At 28.3% G+C, this 21,443-nt stretch overlaps 1 protein-coding gene and 2 pseudogenes across 1 annotated transcript; all 3 read right to left on the bottom strand.

The window, feature by feature from the left end:
* Nucleotides 1–651: 651 nt before the first annotated feature.
* On the bottom strand, nucleotides 652–8,465 carry LOC132936469 (NHL repeat-containing protein 2-like). Its single transcript, XM_061003203.1, has 12 exons — nucleotides 8,294–8,465; nucleotides 7,919–8,205; nucleotides 7,642–7,808; nucleotides 6,069–6,228; nucleotides 5,611–5,990; nucleotides 5,347–5,511; nucleotides 4,923–5,254; nucleotides 4,014–4,284; nucleotides 3,609–3,866; nucleotides 2,833–2,958; nucleotides 2,506–2,701; nucleotides 652–1,983 (listed from the first exon to the last, which is right to left on the bottom strand). Exons 2-12 carry the CDS (start codon nucleotides 8,157–8,159, stop codon nucleotides 1,451–1,453), a joined length of 2,829 nt encoding a protein of 942 aa, XP_060859186.1. The 5' UTR covers nucleotides 8,160–8,205; nucleotides 8,294–8,465; the 3' UTR covers nucleotides 652–1,450.
* A 5,989-nt stretch (nucleotides 8,466–14,454) lies between these two features.
* Nucleotides 14,455–14,923, bottom strand: LOC132934555 (uncharacterized; annotated as a pseudogene).
* Nucleotides 14,924–18,005: 3,082 nt separating this feature from the next.
* Nucleotides 18,006–20,213, bottom strand: LOC132940255 (uncharacterized; annotated as a pseudogene).
* Between the last annotated feature and the right edge of the window lie 1,230 nt (nucleotides 20,214–21,443).

Here is a 21,443-nt window from a genome sequence, read left to right as displayed (position 1 = left end):
ACCACACTGGTAGGTCGTTGGTGTCGATTGTTTTCTTATAATAACAATATTATAATATTATAAATTATTATATAATTAGGATAAATATTATAGTATTAATATACAATTATATTATTATTATTAATTTTATTATTTTTTTTTTTTATTTAATTCAATTAAAAAAAAAAGAAAATTATTGATGGAGTCTGTTGTTTTTCCATCCTAAACCACCAGGATCTCATTCTGCTGGACTCTCTTCACCGTATTCCTACAGAGCCACTAACAATATTCCGTATTAAAAATCTACAGAATTATTATTATATTACTATATAACTGCTGACTGCAATGTATATCAGTAATAATTATATTAGACTAATATGTATGTATGTATAATGTAAGTAAGATTTGAAAAACAATTTTGTTTTTATGGCGTACCTAAATCAAAAATGAATAACCGTCGATACTTGATATTTTTACAAAATTTTATACAATAATATATTATGCATAATAATATTTTGACTCTTTTTAAATTAAAATAACAAATCTTTACAATTTTGATTTTCCTAATTATTTATAACAAATAAAATAAAAAATGAGAGATGGAGCTGGTTATGAATCAATATATATTTGGAACATTTTAAAGGAAGTTACAGGGAAGAAAAGTAATAAACATAACATAAATGGCCATTATTATTGTTATTAATATATACAAAAATGGTTGTTGTATCGAAAATGAAAAAGACATTTGTTACTTTTTTTCAAAAAAACGCACTTAAATTACAAATATAACAAAATATACACTTAGAACTTAAATCAATATAAATAAAAGACTTGTTGGAATATGCATATGATGAAATATTCGATTACTTATAGGAAAAATCAAAAAAACTATGTATGTAAATTATTTATTACTTAAAATGAAAAGTTTTATTTTAAAAAGATGTTTTATTATTTATCAATAAATAACACATTAAACATTCATTATTTTAGTTTTAGATGTTAATTATTTATGCACAATTTAAACCACAAAAAATAAGAGAAATAATAAATCTAATTCTTATCAATCTATAGTTACTTTTTTAAATATTCTTTAAAATCATAAAAAAAATTGAAAAAATTACAAAAAATAAAAACTTTTAAAATTATTCCATTTTATTATGAACACAAAATATGAAAGATTATTAACTAAGAATTTAAGAATCAAAAATAATGTAGAATCTATAGACATAACTAATAGAACGTAACATACACAATAATTCAATGTTATTCATAAACAAATACAAAGCTCATAATATTTATGCAACAGAGGGTAATATATAATATAGTCATAATATAATTATTATAAAATCACATTAAAACAGTTAAATTAAATTAAAATTGCGTTAAAGAATGAAAAATTATTTGTGAAGTATTTATTAATATTTAGTTTAAGACTACAATTGTAAATATAATATTTAATTAATTGAAAAGATTAGTTATTAGAAGTAAGAGAAGTTGTTGATGCAGACATATTATTTGCCAATTCCATTGGAGAATCCACACTATATGTTGGAGCATGAGAATTAATTTCAGAAGATGCTCTATTTAATAATTTGTTGCCACTTTTATTATATGGAAGAGTATAAGGGAAATAAGTATCAGCCGCTTGAGGAGTATTTTCTTCATCACCATACCGAACACGCACCACAAAATCAAATTCTACAGGAACACATTTATCATCATCTTGACAAACACTTGTTTGACATCTTAGTATAACAATTTCCTCTTCATCATCAGATTCATCTTCTGAATCTTCATCAGATTCATTTTCAAAATCTTGATTATATTTATCATTCCACCGTTTGTTCCCATCTCTAGATGTTATATCATCAGCATTTTCATCATTTTTGTCTTCTTCCCATTCTTGTTTTGGTATACGAATTAAGTACTTAAAATCAGCTGCTGCTCCTACTACAGCTGATATGGAGGTATTTGATTTAATTTCTTTTGACTCCCATGTTGAATCTAAATAATAGAGATATTTTATTAAATACAAAATGTTATTAAAGTAATTAAAATATTAAAATAATTTAATGAAATGAGTAACAAGATTTACAAAATCTATCAACAGTACATTTTCAATACCGAAAATATATATTAATTAATAAATAAAAAACTTGGTAGTATAACTTTCTAAAACATAGGAGTATGCAGGCATGTTTAGATATGATTTAAACATTTTACACTTAAGTAATGTATCAAAAGTAGTGACTAAAAAAAAAGATACACAATTATCCATATTTTTTATTCATAAAAAATGTATTCATAAATTAAATAATTACATACATGATTGACGTAATTTGAAAAATAAATTTATTTCCTAGCAAATTATTAGTGGTAATATTTTTTTTTATGTTTCATTATTTAGAATGTATTTCCTACACTTAAGCTCAAATATCTGCATATTTCTTTTTATTTTATCTGATTTCTTGGCTTTAATATAAGTTATTGTGAAATCAATAACTTGATTTATATGATAAAATATACCTGGTAGTTGAAGGGTCCAATTCAAATGTGGTTGATCTTCTAGAGTTTGCAACGCATCGGTTCCAGAACTGCTTCCAAGGATAACGCGTCCGCGTAACATAAGTTGCCCTCCAGTCCGTCTATTTAATCTAATTTGGGCTGTTCCAACCACATTTGATGGTGATGATTCTAGAATTTTTGGAAATTCCAACTGTAGCTAATTTTTAAAATAAAAATATTAATGATTAATACTATCATCACTATAAAAATTCAAAACATAGTTAAGATGAAATATGAGAAAAGATAAGATATTTAGATGTTTGTTAAACTTAATGTGTATTATTATACCTTCTTAATAACATAAGTATCAAAGTTATACACCCAAACAGAATGATTATTTGTATCAGCAATCAATAATAGACTGGATCCATCTTGAGGGTTTTCAATAAAATGCAATCCATTGGGTTCATTTAACTGTAAAATATAAAGATGTAATTAACATTATCTATTTTACATACTTTCTATATTACATTTTAGAAAAATAGTTAACTTAGTTAAACTTTTAAAATTTAAAATAAGATAAAACTTATATTGGGGTTTAGTGTGGCTTGGTGGTTGGCTTCAGCCACTAACATATTGTGAGGTCCAGAAACGGCCGACGTGGCTAGTTCCCGGATAGATGACCACCCGGGTTTTTTGAGACAATTTTTCGCTCCACATACACATGTTCCTCAACCAACCGTAAACCCCTTACAAAATGTTAATAGCCATAGTTGCCGATGTGTAGGTTCACAAAAAACAAAAAAAAACTAATATGCATAACATAAATAATTATTTAATGATACCAATATTATTTTTAATTAATATTAATTTGTTCGAAAATGAAATATTGTGTTAATATTATTGTTATTTTACCATAAATATATTTACTACTTTGTACCTATGGCTATACTGAATATTATTTATTAAAAAAAAAAATTTTAACAAATATAAAATGAATTCAACATAGATAGTTAATATTCAATTCAAAAAGTCTGGTGTGACTGGGGAAATTTATATTTTAAAAGCTTTCAAATTATTCAGTCAACATTATAGTAATTATTAATCTTATATATGCAACACACCTTAACAGGTAATGGTAATGTGTGTACAGATCCACCTGTAGAGCCAGGAATGCCCCCAGTTGTTGTGTTTCCACCACCGTTATTATAGTGATTTTGCTTATGACTGTCCGATAACCCAGTAACATATTTAATTTTATGGTTGTATGAATCAGCTACATACAGGATGTTACGTTTATGATTCCATGCAACATCCATTGGATGTTGTAAACGTGAATTGGCACCAGCTCCACCATCAATGTCACCATAGCTGAAAAGATCCTATAAAATATATGTATATTACTTATAAAATTAGTATTTTTACATTTTTAGAAGCTTTGACTGATATAGATACAAAATGTTCTAAAATTATTTAAATAAGACTACTTGTTCAAACAAATTCTCATTACAAAATTTGAAACAACTCACGGTTGGATCAGGACTTCCACCAGCTACATTCAGTACCCTATATTTTCCCATTGAATCTAAATACATACGCCTGACTGATGAACTTTCACTATCAGCAATATATAAAGAAGGATCGGACCCATTTGATCCAGACCCAATACGAGACGATGGCTTAGTTAAACATAATCCAGAGGGTTGTGCAAAAGAAGCACGTTGACCATTGTAAGAATTGTTTCTATTTTCTTCTTTGCCTGTTCCGGCCACCATAGTGCACAATCCTTTGGAACACCATCTAAAAGTTAAATTAATTTTTATAATTTCCAGTTCATGTTCACTCAAAAAGAACTATTAATACCAAAACAAATAATGTGTATTATAAAATATATAAATATGTTATATGTGAAGCAACAAGACAGGTACATTTTTTTTCATTTATAAAATTATTATATATTTCTTTGTAATTTACATTACATATTAAGTATTCTTTAAAATGGTCCTATGTGTATTAAGACTATGGGTCAAGGTTATACACGAATAATAAATAGGTAAAAATCACGAACCCAGATATAAAAGACTGATATCGAAACAATTACTGTGACTTAATGTATATATATTTATTATTTATTATAAAATGTAATCATTTTTTTTGTATATCTATTACTAATTTATTTATTTTTAGTTTAATAATGGCACAGAAATATACCGCAACTCATATCCAATAAATAGATATACTTGTGTATCGTAACTATTTCATATTACTATATCAGTTAAGAACACAGGTACATACCATAGGTAAGATGTATAATTAAAACTTATAATAAATTGTGAAATTGTTAAGTATTGCATACAAATATATTTGTTTGTTATAATATAATATATACAGTTGTAGATTCAATTCAATATTAAATATTAAGATGATATGATTCTTACTTTGATTTCATGCTTGAGCAAGTACTAGTACTTGTCTTATCTAAATAAAGGGCCCATATTTGATGCAAACCAGCCATTGCAATCAACAAACAGCGCACTGGGGACGGTGTTGGTCCAGAAGTAGACTGTTGTAGTTGTTGATAATTTTGATTTGGTGTATATGGCTGTGGCGTGTATTGCTGTTGATATTGAGGACGTGCTTTACGCTTGTAATATACTACATCCCAAGGGGTATTCAGGATTTGAGAATTCCACATTTGGCCTCCATATTTATCATGGCCTTTTTTCCCATTGCCCGCTACAGTTTTAACTGTCTTTTCTTTTAAATCGATCTGTAAATAAGTTAGTTTAGGTAAATATCGTTTTTTAATTTTAATTATGTTAGAAATATTAAAAATCTTCGTAGAAGGCTTAGTAAGGTTACCATACGAATAGCATGATTTTCTGTGTCACACACAAATAGAATATGAGAATTTTGGAAGCATATGCCTTGAGGACTGTGAAATAAAGCTTCAGTGAAATTTCCATCTTTGAATCCTTTCTTAGTAGTAGATGGGAAAAGACCAATTCCACCGCCGCCAATAACATGCTGTTTAAAAATTAAAAAAAAAATTAATTTATGTAGGTAATATTTTTATTTTTTTCTATTAATAAATCATTGTACTATAAGTTTATAAATATATATTACCTTAACACGACCTTGTATAGTACTAATCACTATTCTATGGTGGCCACTATCAGCAATAGCTATTAATATTTTACCATGATGTCGGTAATTTAAATTAGAACTGTTCAAAGTTTCATTGCCATTATTCTTCCTCTTCTTCAATTTTTTAGTGTATGCAAACACCTTACCGGGATAAAGAAGATGTTGTTTTGTAACAGATGACTGTTTACTTGTAGCTAATGACTGTAAAGTTGTACGGCCTGGAACAATTTCTGGTATGTTATGTGAGCTTATCATAGATGCTTGACGGAGAATTTGTAAAGCTGTTTCAATAAACGTAGGCAATAGTTGTGAGTGAAATTCTTCTCCTTGAACCACAAGCATGGGTTCCCCATTAGGTCCTTTAAATAAAATTATGATCACAATTACTTATTAACGATAAAAAATGTCTTTTTTTTTTGTAATTAATTATATATTACCAATGAGTACTAAAGTAGGCCAACAGCATACAGCTAAATCATTCCACATTGTACCATCTGTGTCATTTACAACACAATGTTCAATTGAATATTTCTCAATAGCGTGATGTACATTTACAGATTGTTGTTCATTTGGAAATTTTGCACTATGTACACCAATCTGCAATGATTATTAACAATTGTTTATGTAATTAACATTTATATGTATAACAATAATCAGCAAAGCTGGAAATTGCATGATTTTATGTATTTTTATAATATATTAAAATAATGTATTATAAACAGTGTTAATATTTTATTTTGAAAGACTTAAGATTAAACATTTGACTAACTTTTATGTAATATTTAAATTTATAAAATTTACTACACATAATATTAACATTTTTAAAGAAATTAAACTACATAATTAATTTTTATTGAAATCTAAACCTTTAATTTAATAAAACCATTGCTATCTAAATTCATTAGAACTTAAATAATTAAACTAATTTGTTTTTATATAGTTAAAAATGAAACTTAATTACAAAAAAAAAAAATTGTGAATAGAAAACTTTCTAGTAGTTTTCAATACACCTTATAAGAGCTATATGTAAAGATTTCCATACCACGGTAGACAAATACAGTATTGTTTTAAGACTTAAAGTAATATTCACACAAAGTTATTAGTATCAAATAAAAATTTGATAAAACATAAAAATAAAACAGTGGGACAAATCTTTTTTATTTATTTTTGTAGAGATTATTTAAGAGTTGCACCAATAAGAGAGCATAAAAATATTTAATGCAGATAAATAGGTAATTACTGAATAATTTTAGCCTTTGGGATTATTATTTTTTGAAATTAGAACAAAATAAATTTTGTTAAAAACAATCTGGAACTATATAATCTGGAAAGATTGGTACTACTAATTATTATTATATTAAACACATGAACTCTTGTATTTTTTAAAACTTTTATTAAGAAATTTAGCAATTTTTATCGCATAATAGGTACAAACTGGAAATTATTTATACCTATTTAGTAAATTAGAAGTAATATTTTGATTTAAATAAATTATTTCATCGGTTCTTTAATTTAAGCAATATCTAAGTATAAATAACAAGTAATTTAGTTTGTACTAAAATGAATAAGTTAATAATTGAAAATGTAAAAGTTTATAACTTTTTTCAATTAGGTACCTAAATAAATTCTATTTATTATTATCAATGATTACAACAAGTAGTGATAAATTACAGGTTACATGTTTCAGGATTTACTAGAGTGCTTATACTTATACTCTATTCGGAATAAAAACAGGCTTCGGCAGGCGAGTTGTGCGCATGGACATGGCTTTGTTACGTGGCAGCGCGGAACAAAAACTGGTCGCTGCTAAGGCCTGTTCTTATTCCGAATAGAGCATAGTGTATTACATTTTGAGATGTAGAATTGTAGTAATTATTATAGACTAATGATTATTATGTAAGGAATAAATAATACAAGCTCATAAAAAAAAAAATTAATGTTTGATAGTTACTTGATAGGTATTTTACAATATTCATGGTATTTTCTTTTAATAAAGAGTATTGTACTTACAATCACCAAACCATCTTCACACGTAAAACGCTGTTGTAAGCTATGTAGAACAGGTAGTATATGCAAACAATTCACACAGCAATAAGTGAAAAAATCCAGTAGAACAAGTTTGCCTTTAAGATCTTTATTGAATAATAAAGGTTTTGTACAATTGAACCAGTCAAGATCTAAAAAAACCCAAACAAAATTATGTTTGTAAAATGTAGTATAAACCAATACCTAGTAGGTACTTATAATAATTACATTTTATTGGTAATTATGATGCTGTTATACTTACTGGGCTTAAACTCATTAACGCGCAATCCTGATGAACCAACAACCGACCCGCTCTGAAATCCCGGGATACCTGCAGATTGTTGACTACAGCATGCAGTCAAGATTTTCTGTATATAATCTTCGGTTATCTCCTGAAGTTGTACGGGAATTGACAAATCAGATTCGTCAGTGGAGGCTTGGTTGCCGGCCGAGCTGTTAAATAGATCAACAAACACTGACGATATCTCAATAATCCTGTCCATGTTTCGACTGGTGCGGCAATTATGGACTCTGGGCGTGGAAATTTATCTGAACAAAAACCAAAACACCGAATTGCTCAATATTAATATCACGAACATAATCGTATGAATGCACATTGAATTTACAAAATACGTACCTAGTACCCGCCTACGTGATTAATTAATAATAATAAAAAATCACGAACTGCAAAAACAATAAAATTCTTAAATATCTGTAACGAACATGAGACTCGGCAATGAATGCGGCATAGATTAACGAATCCGTGTTCCGTTGTAAGTTGCGGGTGGTAATTAAACCGTAAACACGAATAATTTGTTGTGTACACATAATAATATGATAATAATGATAGTGAGACCGCGACCGGGATCACTACTTTTTGTTCCATGATATATTTCTTCCAAAGTATATTTGTAGGGAATATAATATTAGTAAACCACCATTAGATGCTTCAGATAGATGTGCATAAAATACTGAAATGGTTTGAACTAATAAAAATAAAAGACATTTTTCCTAGTATTTTAATTGCAGTTACGTTATATTTAATAATTTATTCTTATGGCAAATTGTTTTGTTAAACGAAAGTTTTCAAAGTAAGTACGTCAAACTTAACTCTCGAGAATGGAGAATTGGAGAATCTTTAAATTAATTTAAGATATTATCTTAAGAACATGATTTGTTATCATCGATTGATTTCAATCAAACAGTATTGACTTTTGTTAAAGATAAATCAAGAAAAAAAATGTTTTTTAAATAAGACAAGTACCCAAGCGCGATTCTAAGACTACATTTTCGTATGGGAAACTGTACATTTATAAATTTATAATTAGACTTTAGGCCTTAACTGCGAATAACATCCTTCATTCCTTTCTCCCCCCTCCCACAAAATGTTTTTAATAAAATATTTATGCTTATAGCCTCCACAAATACTTAATTTATTTATAATATTAGCAGTAACTCATGTACCTATTAGTATGTGCATTTAGTAACTTAAAAGCTTTATAATAATGATTATAATGGGTATTATAAAGATTTGAAAAAGATCATTTTCTACCTTTAGAAGATTAAAAAATTACACGCCCTCTACAATGACTGAGTCTAGACTGTACGACTTAGCAGTTTACTCTATTAAATGTCCATGTAGAAAAACATAATGATATTGACTTAATCAGTGCTCGAATTGGAATAATAAAAGAAATGGGACTTAAAAATTAGCGTTCCTGACTATGATTAATCTTAACATAACCCGTGGGGGGCTACGCCCCCCACCCCCTCCTACCAACCACCATCAACATCATTATACATATAATACACCAATATCAATAACATTTACCAACAATCAATTAATATTATTTTACTTCTCATTTTTTAAAATAAAAATAAAAATTAATGTTATAAATTAGGTATCAACACTATTTTAAGTTATACCTAATACTTTTAAAGAATAATACACCCAAGTTACTGTGCTTACTGTTTGCATCCATTATCAAACATATGATACGAATACGAAATACAATTAATGTAATTTGAAATATATATTCAATGTAAATTAAGATTTAAAGGAACACATAACACAAAAAAAATGTTCTTTAAATTTTTTTAAATGTTAATTATTGTTTACATGATGAAGCAAAAAAAAATTAATATAATTTACGGATAAATTTGTGATTTTATGTGTTTAAGATGATAGATATCTACGATGAATTTCAATAGAACGTTTAGTTTTTTAAATACTAAAAATATTAATAGTGATATTTTTGTTAAACGGCGCGTTATGTCGATTTAAATATAAAATAAAAATTTAAATATATCTCTTTTAAGATTGTTAGTATTTAATAATTAAACGTTCTATTGAAACTCTGATACTTTTATAATCTTAAACACATAAAATGACACATTTATCCGTAAATTTAATTTCAAAAATTAAATTTTTAGGTTGGTAAATCGTTGTGTGAAGTGAGAAACTTTTACACGTATAAGATAGGCAATTACGATAAGACAAGCCCAAGACGTCACGCGTCTATTTTCAATTACTCATAACTAAAGACCGGATTTAGCATATTATGCATATTCATATTTTTATAAGCTATTACATGCAGTAAATGGATTTTCATCAATCATAGTTAAATAAATAATGTTACAAATTTTTATTTTGCATATTTTTGCATATTTCGGGTACAAGTGCATATTTTCCATAAAAATGCATGTTTTTGCATATTACGTATATATTTAAATATTTTTATTTAATTTTATAACTGTATGTACCATTATTATACACAAATTTGTTCAAAACACAAAAATTGAAAATGTTTTTAAAAATATAATAGGCAGATTGTATACTGATTTTCCCGTCGTATAGTTTTATCTTATCTAACATTATCAAGTTATCGACTATCGTTTATTTATACTACAGAACACAGACTGACAGACTAACGACTGTAGTTCGAAGTGTACATTCGGCAATAGTCAACGACGTCAACGTAGTTCTAAATAAACACATATTAATTTTATATAACATTGTTTGTGTTTTTAAATTACAATGCCAAAGTTTCCAAGTTCAAAATTACCATCACTTAGAAAATGGATTGAACCGTATAATAAATCAGGTGAGGTTTTCAAAACCTTAAATAATAATTCAGTTTTTTGTCAGTATTGTAATAAAGTAGTCGTAGTAGAAAAAAAGTTTCAAATTGATCAGCATGTTAAGTCATTTTCACACGAAAAATATTCAAAAACTCCAACTTCTAAACAAACATTCGTTAACCAACAGTCAACTTCAAGTGAAAATCAATCAGTATTTTTCCAAGAACTTTGTTCAGCAATGATTTCTTCTAACATACCACTGCATAAATTACAAAATACCAATTTTAGGTCTTTTTTGGAGAAATATACTCATCTACATATACCTGATGAAAGTACCCTAAGAAAGAATTATGTAATCAAATGTTACACAGATATTTTAACAAAAATACGAGAAAACATAGGAAGTTCATTCATATATTTTTGTATCGATGAAACTACTGACCCACGAGGCAAATATGTTGCGAATTTTATTGTTGGAAAGTTAAATGTTGATTCACCATCAAAATCTTATCTTTTAGCATCTAAAGTTCTTGAAAAAACAAACAATAATACTATAGCAAAATTTGTAAATGATTGTCTTAGAATATTATGGCCAGAGGGAGGTAATGACGAAAAAGTTTTGTTAATGTTATCCGATGCAGCCCCATATATGGTTAAGGCTGCCAAAAATTTAAAACCATTTTATTCCAATCTTATTCATGTGACTTGTGCTGCTCACGGGATTCATCGGATTGCAGAAAATATTATGGATATTTTTCATGAAATAAACGATTTAATTAACAACGGAAAAAAGATTTTTTTGAAAGCTCCTTATAGAATTCAATTATATCATGAAATGCTACCTAATAAACCATTACCGCCCCAACCTATAATAACACGATGGGGTGCTTGGTTAGAATCAGCAATATTTTATGCAGATAATTTCGAAAATTTTAAAAATGTTATACAAAGCCTACCAGAAGACGATGTAAAAAGCATTAAAAACTGTAAGCAAATTCTAACTAAATCAAATATAATTAACGATTTAACTTATATTAAAACAAATTTTTCGGTTATTGTTGAAAGTATTAAAAAGCTTGAGACTTCAGGTTTGCTACTCATAAATGCTTTAGAAATATTTGAACAAGTTACAAATGCTATCAATAATCTTTCAGAAAATGAAAATAGCGTATTAATTAAAAAAAAATGTTCCGACATTATTAAAAAAAACAAAGGCCTGCTAATTTTAAAAGAAATTTCTAAAATACACCAAGGTGAGAATGTTGACTTAAGTTCTTCTATCAAACACTTTTCCCCGGAAATGTTGTCAAGTTTTAAATATGCACCCATAACAAGTGTTGATGTGGAACGAAGTTTTTCTGCATACAAACATATTGTCACAAATCGCCGTCATAATTTAACTGAGATCAATATGGAACATATTATTGTTACTTATTGTTTTTCCAATAACAAATAAATTATATATTTTTTATCACAATCATAAATTCATAAAATATATTGTATATAATATTGTAGTTTATTATTTTTTTTTCATCATAAATGTTTTGATTTTATAAATTTTCCATAAATAAAAAGCTGTAATAGGTAATAAAAATTTATTTTGCATGTTTTGTGATATTTAAGTGCATATTTTCGTCATAAATGTTTTGATTTTATAATTTTACCATAAATAAAAAGCTGTAATAATCAAAAATTATTTTGCATGTTTTATGATTTTTAAGTGCATATTCAGAACTTTTTAAGTGCATATTTGCATGCATATTTTAACATTTTAAATGCATATAAATCCGGTCTTTGCTCATAACTTATTATCAATAATAATAAAAAAAAACCATACATTTAATTTTAATATCTTATTAAATAGGTACAACTTTACGAAGACACGAAATAAAAAATACAATATTATTTTAACAAAATAAAACGTTCCATCCCCTCGTTTTAAAGAAAATAATTGGAAGGGGTACGCTCAAAATATAAAAAATTAAAAGAGAAGCTCCGTCCCCCTGCGTCCCCCCAATTCGAGCACTGGGCCACTTAATTATCAACGAGTTTACTAGAAAAAAGAAAAGAAGAATGCAATTAGGGGACTCATCAATCTAAATGTAAACTATTCAAATATATCAAATTACATAATATATTATATTATTCTTATACACTTATAAAAAATTAAAAAAATTAAATGTTTATTTAATCTTTTTATACAATAAATTATGTATATTAATTAATAATTATAATATGTTTAATTGTTTATGTAATACATCCAAATACATGAGCATTGCAAGACTGATTTTCCTATTCATTTAAACTCCAAATTATTAATTTTTTTTTCCTAATAGTTAATAACTAATAAGTGCCTTGAGACCATTATTAGCAAACTAGCACCCACCATAAAAAATCCTAGATCCACCACAGTCATAGAAATATAGAATAACTATATATGTATATGTATATACTGTATAATGTATATATATATAATATATATATGTTGTTCCATATATCCATGTTAATGATGATTTAAAATCATAGAAAAATCTTATAACCACGATTTAAGATATTATACAGGTTACTCAACGACCCTATACGCACATACATAACAAAAGTGATGTTCGAAAAATCTGATTTTAAAAAGCTGATCAACAATAGGAGAAAAGCTACTAACGCTCCAAGCGTGGTTAACATCAACCAATAACTTAATATTGTGTATATATATATTATATTATGTAATATCAAGAGAAATAACTATAATGCAAAAGCGCTAACTGTAATTCTTGATATGACAAAATCGTTAACTTTTCGAGCACCAAAAAATAAGTTTCGTTGAATAACTTACGTACGTGTCCCCCCCCTCCCCCATCCAAAGAAAATCTCGAAAATGTCTATCCAAATATTTTGTACGTCATTTGTATGAATTTGTATGACCATTTTTGGAATTTGTACGACACCAGTATACGAGTAATATCAGCCACATGTCTCCAGCCCCCCTAATATAAATAATTAAGTATTCATACATTTTATACTGCAAGATTCAAGAACGCCATTTGTATGAATTTGTATGACCATTTTTGGAATTTGTATACGACCCCCCTCCCGAGTTATAATCGAAAAACCAATTTTCCCGTGTCCCCCGCCCCCTTCATCGGAATTTTCTACTTTTTTTTACATGAAACAATTAAACGCTATTTGTATGAATTTGTATGACCATTTTTGGAATTTGTATGCGACCCCCCTCCCGAGTTATAATAGAAAAACCAATTTTCCCATGTCCCCCTGCCACACCTATTTGGAATATTCTAATTTTTCCTACGCGAAACAATTAAACGCCATTTGTATGAATTTGTATGATCATTTCTGGAATTTGTATTCGACCTTCCCTCTAGTAATAGTGGAAGAATATCTATGAACCCATATTAAAAGGTATTGTTATACAATTTTTTTTTAAATATCAAACACCTGTATATCAGTGGTTAACCAAAACCTAAGACTTATAATAAAAGTGGTTAGAAAAACCGTTGATATGGAAAACCTGTTGTTAATAACCAAAATCGTAATCGCAAAATTTGTTTTGATTTCCGGGGCATACGTAAACTGCGCCCAAATGACCTTTTTTTTTGTAAACTGCGCCCGAATTTTTATCTATGTAAAAAAGGTATAATGTAAACTGCGCCCAAATTTTTATCCATATTAAAAAGGTATAATGTAAACTGCGCCCAATAATTTTCAATATAATGGGGATATTTCAAAACTTGTTTGTCTAAGACTGATCCAATTTATCTGTATAATTACAAACTATTAATTGTTGATTTTGAAATTTGTCACTAATCCATTTTTGCAGATCACCGATGATGCCGTTTGTTGTGTTGTATGTTATAATATAGATCGGATAGTATGTTTCTTGAAACTTCTCACATTTTACATTAGAACAACTACTTCTTTCTGTGATGGATGGAAACTCTCTAAACATAGATTTGCAAATAGTCTTAGGTGTAGTCTCACACTTTACAAAATAAGTATTATACTCAAGTGTTTCTAACACTGGATTCAGTAATAATATAATTAACTCTGCTTTATCCGTATATGTGTATGCCGTAATTCCCTTTGAAACTAACTGAGTTATGAAATCATTGTACTTTGTTTTATATTTTACGAGCCTTTCTGAAAATAACTGATTGTCACAAAAAGCAATCATTACCATTGATGTTATTGAATCAAACGCACATGTGTTGCTTAAAACAACATTTGATTCTAAACTTTTTAATTTACAACTTTTGAGTTCTTCTGCGCGAGATCCACTTTTCAACAAAGGTGAATTTCGTGAATCGCTGATATTTACGTGTCGTAAATGTGGATTTGGTAGAAGATATGAACTATTTTTAACTTTTCTTTTACTTTTTCGGTTCCACTCATCCATTGCTTTATCTTCAATAAGCTTTTCATTATTTTCAATGCAGTTATAACATATACGAATTTCATCGTCATTCAGCTTGTGCGCTGAGCATTCTGGAAGTGCGTGGACTGGCTTCGTACATATTGCACATTTATGAGCTCCGTTATTAGAAGGTAATGATCCAGATTTACACAATGGGCATCTTAAATTCCGTAAATTGTTTGTGTTAGTCTGTTCTTCTATGTTGTTGTTCTCACGTAAATTATTTGTTTGACCTGAATCATCAATTGGTTTAGATATTTGATTAACTACATTTGTCTCTGACTCTTGAGTAGAATGTAATAAAAATGCTCCTCTCAAAGAACGTACATGGTTTTCTAAAAATATTTCTATATCAGTAGGTAAAGAAACATGCTTCAGCGTTACATTTTTGAGTTTATGAAAACTTGACTCTACTGCAGCAGAGCTAGAAACACGTTTTCCATATACAAAAAAAGGTACCATTATGCCTAACCACAATGGCAGAAATTTCATCTTCTTAATTAGATGAGGGACTATTTTTGGAGCATACAATGGATTTATACTTACCCCTACTTGTACATGCCGTTTACTTTCATTCAAAACTGTTTCTGCCAATGCTTGGAAAGGGTTCATTAAGACTTTCAAGTTGGTTATCGTTATCAAGTTCTTCCAGGCATCTATTTTCGGTGTCTGCATGATCTATAATTGTATCCAGTTGCTGGTCAAGTTCTATGGTACCTGTTGACGCAGTATTAATCAACCTCATATAATGTTTTTGACATGATGTTTCAATGTCAGTATTTCGTATAACACCGTTTGTTTCGTTGGCAATTGAAATTAAAAGTGATAGGAACAATGACTATACGTCTTCAAGCTCTTGACATTTTAGTAAACAGCCAATAGTTCTAAGAATGATTTCTCTAACTTTTCTGTTTAACAACTTTAAATCCGGCCACTAGCTTGCTAGTTTCATGAAATGAGCTACATCTAATTTAACATAACAGTGAGGAAGCCAATGAGAATCTTTGGGTATCTTGTTGGTAATTATGTCTGCGCAAGTGTGTACATGTTTTAGGCTTTGGAACATTGCAGCTCATCCAGTAAGCCAGCCAATTAGAAATACATATAGTATTGTGCCTTTCACTTAGCATATTTGTGTTTGTAAAGCTATGACATTTTAATTCATCGTAAACGATTGCTTCATATAAAAATATAGTATTTGTTTTGTCTAAGCCTAGTTTACTAAACTTTTTTACTACGGATTCTGTTGCGTCAATAATAATTTCAGGATAATTAACATTACTACAATACTTCCGATACATATGAATTTGCTCTGCATTGGTATAATGGACGAAAAATGGATCATATCCAACTTCTCTTATAATGTCTTTAATTCATCTTCTTTTTTCATCATAGCAATCGCAGTGAGCGTATCTCCATTTCTCTTTTCAGAAGCAATTTTTTAAGATTTCAGAAGTCTTAGAGCATTTCCAGAGGGAAGAATGGATGGGTAATGGCCACCTAAATTACAAATATAAAACAACAATATACTTTTCTCGTATTCTTATAATATTATTATAAAAATACCTCCCGATTATCAAATAAAAATCAAGCTCAATGCTTAATTTATGTTTTTGCATGTTTAATATTTAAATTAACCACCAATAAAAAACCTATATTTGTACGACAAATTCACCGTTTTTATTCAAAATAATTACCAGATTTACAGTTTTACAACCAAAAATCATGATTTCATAAACAAAATGGTGGGCAAGTGGCTGTCGCTTTGCTGTATAGTAGGTTATAAGTGGGCCGCTGTAATGGGTATTGGTAAATTTGATGTCAATGCTATAAAATCATTGTATACGAAAACGATTCTGATCATATCAATCTATGATATAACTTTGTATATTTGATAATATTATTGTGATTAAAGTTACTTATTTTACTATATTAGTATTAAAATAAGTTAATTTTATTTTTCCTAAAAAAATAACATTTGAAATTGTAATTGTGTGTACAAAATATAATAATATACTCTAAAATGTTCGTATACGCATGTATAGTATTTTTAAATTTTCGTATAAATTTAAAATTAAAATGTATATAAAAAGTAACTGTGTTTATATGTTTTTTATACTTTTTGGCTACCGTATGAACTATTTATGAGAATTGTTGTTTCAAACTTTAAATTTTTGTAAAAAAAATTGGGCCCATTTTAGGTTATGCTAGATTAGGAAGGGGGGGAGCAAATTCACGGTTTTCTCAAAAATTATTAATAAAAATGATCAAATAAGATTTTTAAAAATAATAAAACGAAATAATGTATATTTAAATTAATAAAAATAATTTATAATAATGATTAATATATCTGACTCTAAAAAATAATTACAAAAGAATGTAAATATATAATTAATACAAATATAATATTCAAAAATATCAATACAATTATGTATGTGACTAACTAATAAAAAAAATAATTAACTTAACTTTATTACATTTTTTAGTCACTTTTATTTTTATACATTTTTTTTAAATAAGAATATTTTAAATTGTATTGATTAATCATTGATTTATATTTATATTTTTATTATTCAATAAAGTTTTTTTTGTTGAATAGATTTTTTTTATTAAAGAACGATTTTTTTATTAATATTGTTTTATTTCATAAAGACTTTATTTAAAATATAAACCTCTAATTGAAATTAAAGATATATAACTAATGAAAAAAAGGTGGGTAAGTGGATGTCGCTCTGCTGTACAGTAGGTTACAAGTGAGTCACTGTAATGGTTGGTGTTAAATTTAAATTCAATGATATAATATCATTGTACATATAAGAAAAACAATTCTAAGCGGAAACGGTTAGGTTAGGTTTCTAACCATTTCTTCAAATTAAGAGTCACATATGGTACATTTTCCGACAAATTTTATTTAAAAATTACCATATGGATGTACTCTTGCTCTGCGAAAAGTGAGACAACAAGGTAACTGAGTATGCTCCCAAAAATGTTCAGCCAATAATGGTGTCCATGTATTTTTTTGGCAATACATGGTATATTCTTGAACTTTGTGTAGAGCGGTTTTTATCGTTATCTTTATAACGGACTTCTTCCGGCTGTACACTTTTCCATTCTTCAGGTGAGAATGTGAATACAATTTTTTTTGATGGTAGTGTTATTGATATATCACTATTATCCTCACTAGAATCATCTATAAATGAATTTAATAAAATTATTAAAACCAAACATCAAGTTAATTTTGATAATTTATTTAGGGAGGACAATTTAATATAATTTAATTATATTTTTCATACTTTTTTAATCATCTATTTCATTTTATTAGAAATATATCCGATTAAAAAACTTTTAGAATTTATTGTGATGCTTTGAGTTGCAAATGTTCATGCATTAGCCACTAAAAAGCATCCAACTTGACATAATATTTATACTATTTACCATCATTGTGCGAACTATTTTCTTCCGTCATTAAGCTATTCTTTTTGATCTGACCAGAAACAAGACCTAATCTGTTTTTAATACCATGAGCATTACGATACACAAATGTATGTAACGCTGCACCATTCATACGACCATTTAAGTAACAGCTAATCTCGTACCATATAGGATTAGTTGCAACAACTATACCTAAAATTGAAAATTAAAGCAATTAATTATGACTAAATTGATGATATTTAAAATCTTAACTTTAAACGCCTATAAGTTATAAAACATATTTGTAGTTTACATTCATTATTTATATAACTATAATAAGAAAAACTTATATGGAAAATATTTGTATTTAATGTTCAAAACCTTATTCAGATATTTTTGAAATTTTTAATATAAAATAGTTTATACATTTTCGGGAATTTTGTCAAATTTTAACTTCTTAATTTTATGAAAATATTTTTACAATTTAAATCCATGAATGGAAGAAGTAAAAGAAAAGTATAAATGGAACTTTGTATTAATTTTCCAAGCTTTTTGATTTAAGATCATTTTAGTTTTCGAGGGTAGTGGGGAATGACTTTATAATGACTTTTATGATAAAAAAAAATCTATACTCAATAAAAAAAAAACCTTGATTGAATATAAAAATCGAAATGAAAATTAAAATGATTACAAAATTTAGTGATGTTTAGTTAATTATTTGTTCTACTACTTAACACATAATTTTATTAATTATTTTCAAATATTATATAATTTGTTTTAACGGGTTAATTTAATTTTTAAATATTATAGTTTTATTAATTATTAATATACATAATTTGTTTTAATTATACTTTTAATCATTTACTATTTTTATTAATAATCTTAATAAGTTTTTTAAATTAATTGTTTTATTTACCTGTGTTTTTCATCAATTTTTTTTATATAATTTTAATTAATTGTATATGTGTAAATCATTATTATAATTTATAAATTAATTTTAGAATTCTTTTTAATCATTTTTATTAATAATTTTTGAGAAAATCGAGGAATCAACCTCCTCTCCCCCCCCCCCCCCCCCCCCCAAACAATTAAAAAGTTTCTTGTACTGACATTAAGAAGTTCTAAAAACTGGTAATATTAAATTAATCTATGAAAAAATGAAAATTTTTAAGAACATCCATAGTGGGGGATTTCAATCTTTTAAAGTCTACTGTATGGAACATATTAAGGGGGAGCAACTTCATAGACGCTATATGTGGTATTTCTGTCCAGGGTAATCGCGTGTTTTCGTTGTCGGGTGGTGGTGCTGGGCGGTGGTGGTATGACCCTCTCGCGCTCTTGCGTTCCAACCTACCTACGTCGTGTGTGTTTGGACTTTGGAGCGTCGCGCATGGTGTAGTCGGTGCGTCCGTAAATCAGGCGGCGCGGCTGGTCGTTACGTCCTTATGTAATATGTTACGTAACGCCGGTTTATCCGTTATCGCCAGCTAACCACGTTTTTGTCGGATCGCGTCGGGGACTTTTTTCCAAGTCGCGCAACGGGGGGGTATATGATTGTGGTAGTAAGGGGTAAGTTAATGAAGGTTTTCACTTACCGGTGATTCCTGTTCGGGGAGCCAGTTGATGCGGACCTGTGGGGAGCCGCGTGGATGGTGTGGTGAGGTGTCAGGTGACCAAATGAATAAAATAAGATAAACGCAAACGAATACGACTTTAATTGACTTTTTATTTCGTGGTAGATACAGGTAGCCGAAAACTACAATATCATGTACAGATTTTTAGTTGTGTACAGAGAACAAAAATGAGTACGGTACTCTCTGGTGCGTCAGGAGTGTGGTTTCGAGCGCGCGGGGACGGGTGTGTTGTCCGTTGCGTGCGTATAAAACTATTTTTTAATAGTGACTTTGACAATCCGGTTCACCGTCCACCGAACGGCCGGCCGACGGTTCCTGGCGCGGGTGTCGCGCGCCGGCGTCGTCCGTCGTCGATTGGCGGTTTGTTTGAGAAGCGCTGTGCGGCTTTCCGCGTAAAAGGCTATTTGAATTCAAACAGCTATTACGTGGGACCGCGTCAGCTCCAATGCCCAATGTATGTTTTTGGAAGCAAATTAGATCTAGTTGGTACTTTAGCAGATCAAAATTGAAAATGCTCAGTGATTTTTAAAATAATTGGAGAATAAAAATGAAAATTTATTAAAATTGTTTGGTAACCAGCTTATATCATCCTCACTTGGATTGTATTTGATTAGGTAGTTTAAATTTTTTTTTTTATAAATGTCAATAAAAAATTATTTATCCGGTGTAGTAATAAACCCAAAAGCTATTATACTATTTTAAATAAAATAAGTAAAATAATAAATTATACATAGTATAATTTATGAGTAGAAACATTAGAAACGTAGGTATTAATATAATCATAAATAACAGGAAACATAGAGCAAAGGTGAAAACAATAAGTTGTTTTACCGAGTCACAAAATAGTGCAATTCAACAATATTAGGGATGTATTAATACCCACAGCTATAATACGATATTAAACAATATCACGTAGAATAAATTATACATTTAGTATAATTTATAATGGGTAATGTAGGTAGTAATATGCAATGTAAAATAGGCCTAAATAACAGGAAGCGTGGATCAGAGGTGAAAACAACAAGTTATTTTACCTACTCCCATCATAATGCAATTTGACATTACTAGGGAAGTAATATTAGAATATAGATATCACGCCACCAATACGTCATTGTTAGAACCCGCATAAATACGGGTAGAGCACCTACTATTACTTAGAAGATAGTCAGCCCTCGTCGTAGGTCAATCAAGTTTACGACAGTGCTTAAAGTTATTTTGTAATTCAAACTTGTAAT

The sequence above is a fragment of the Metopolophium dirhodum genome, chromosome 1 (genome assembly GCF_019925205.1).
Source record: "Metopolophium dirhodum isolate CAU chromosome 1, ASM1992520v1, whole genome shotgun sequence".
NCBI lineage: Eukaryota > Metazoa > Arthropoda > Insecta > Hemiptera > Aphididae > Metopolophium > Metopolophium dirhodum.
This window is presented reverse-complemented; position numbering and strand designations above follow the sequence as displayed.

Excerpts from the sequence above, each read along its gene's own strand:
- LOC132936469 (XM_061003203.1), bottom strand. The coding sequence starts at position 8,159 with ATGGACAGGATTATTGAGATATCGTCAGTGTTTGTTGATCTATTTAAC. Across the intron at positions 5,991-6,068 it reads GCCTACTTTAGTACTCATTG|GACCTAATGGGGAACCCATG; the intron begins GTAATATATAAT and ends TTTTATTTAAAG. Across the intron at positions 1,984-2,505 it reads TTGGACCCTTCAACTACCAG|ATTCAACATGGGAGTCAAAA; the intron begins GTATATTTTATC and ends TCTATTATTTAG.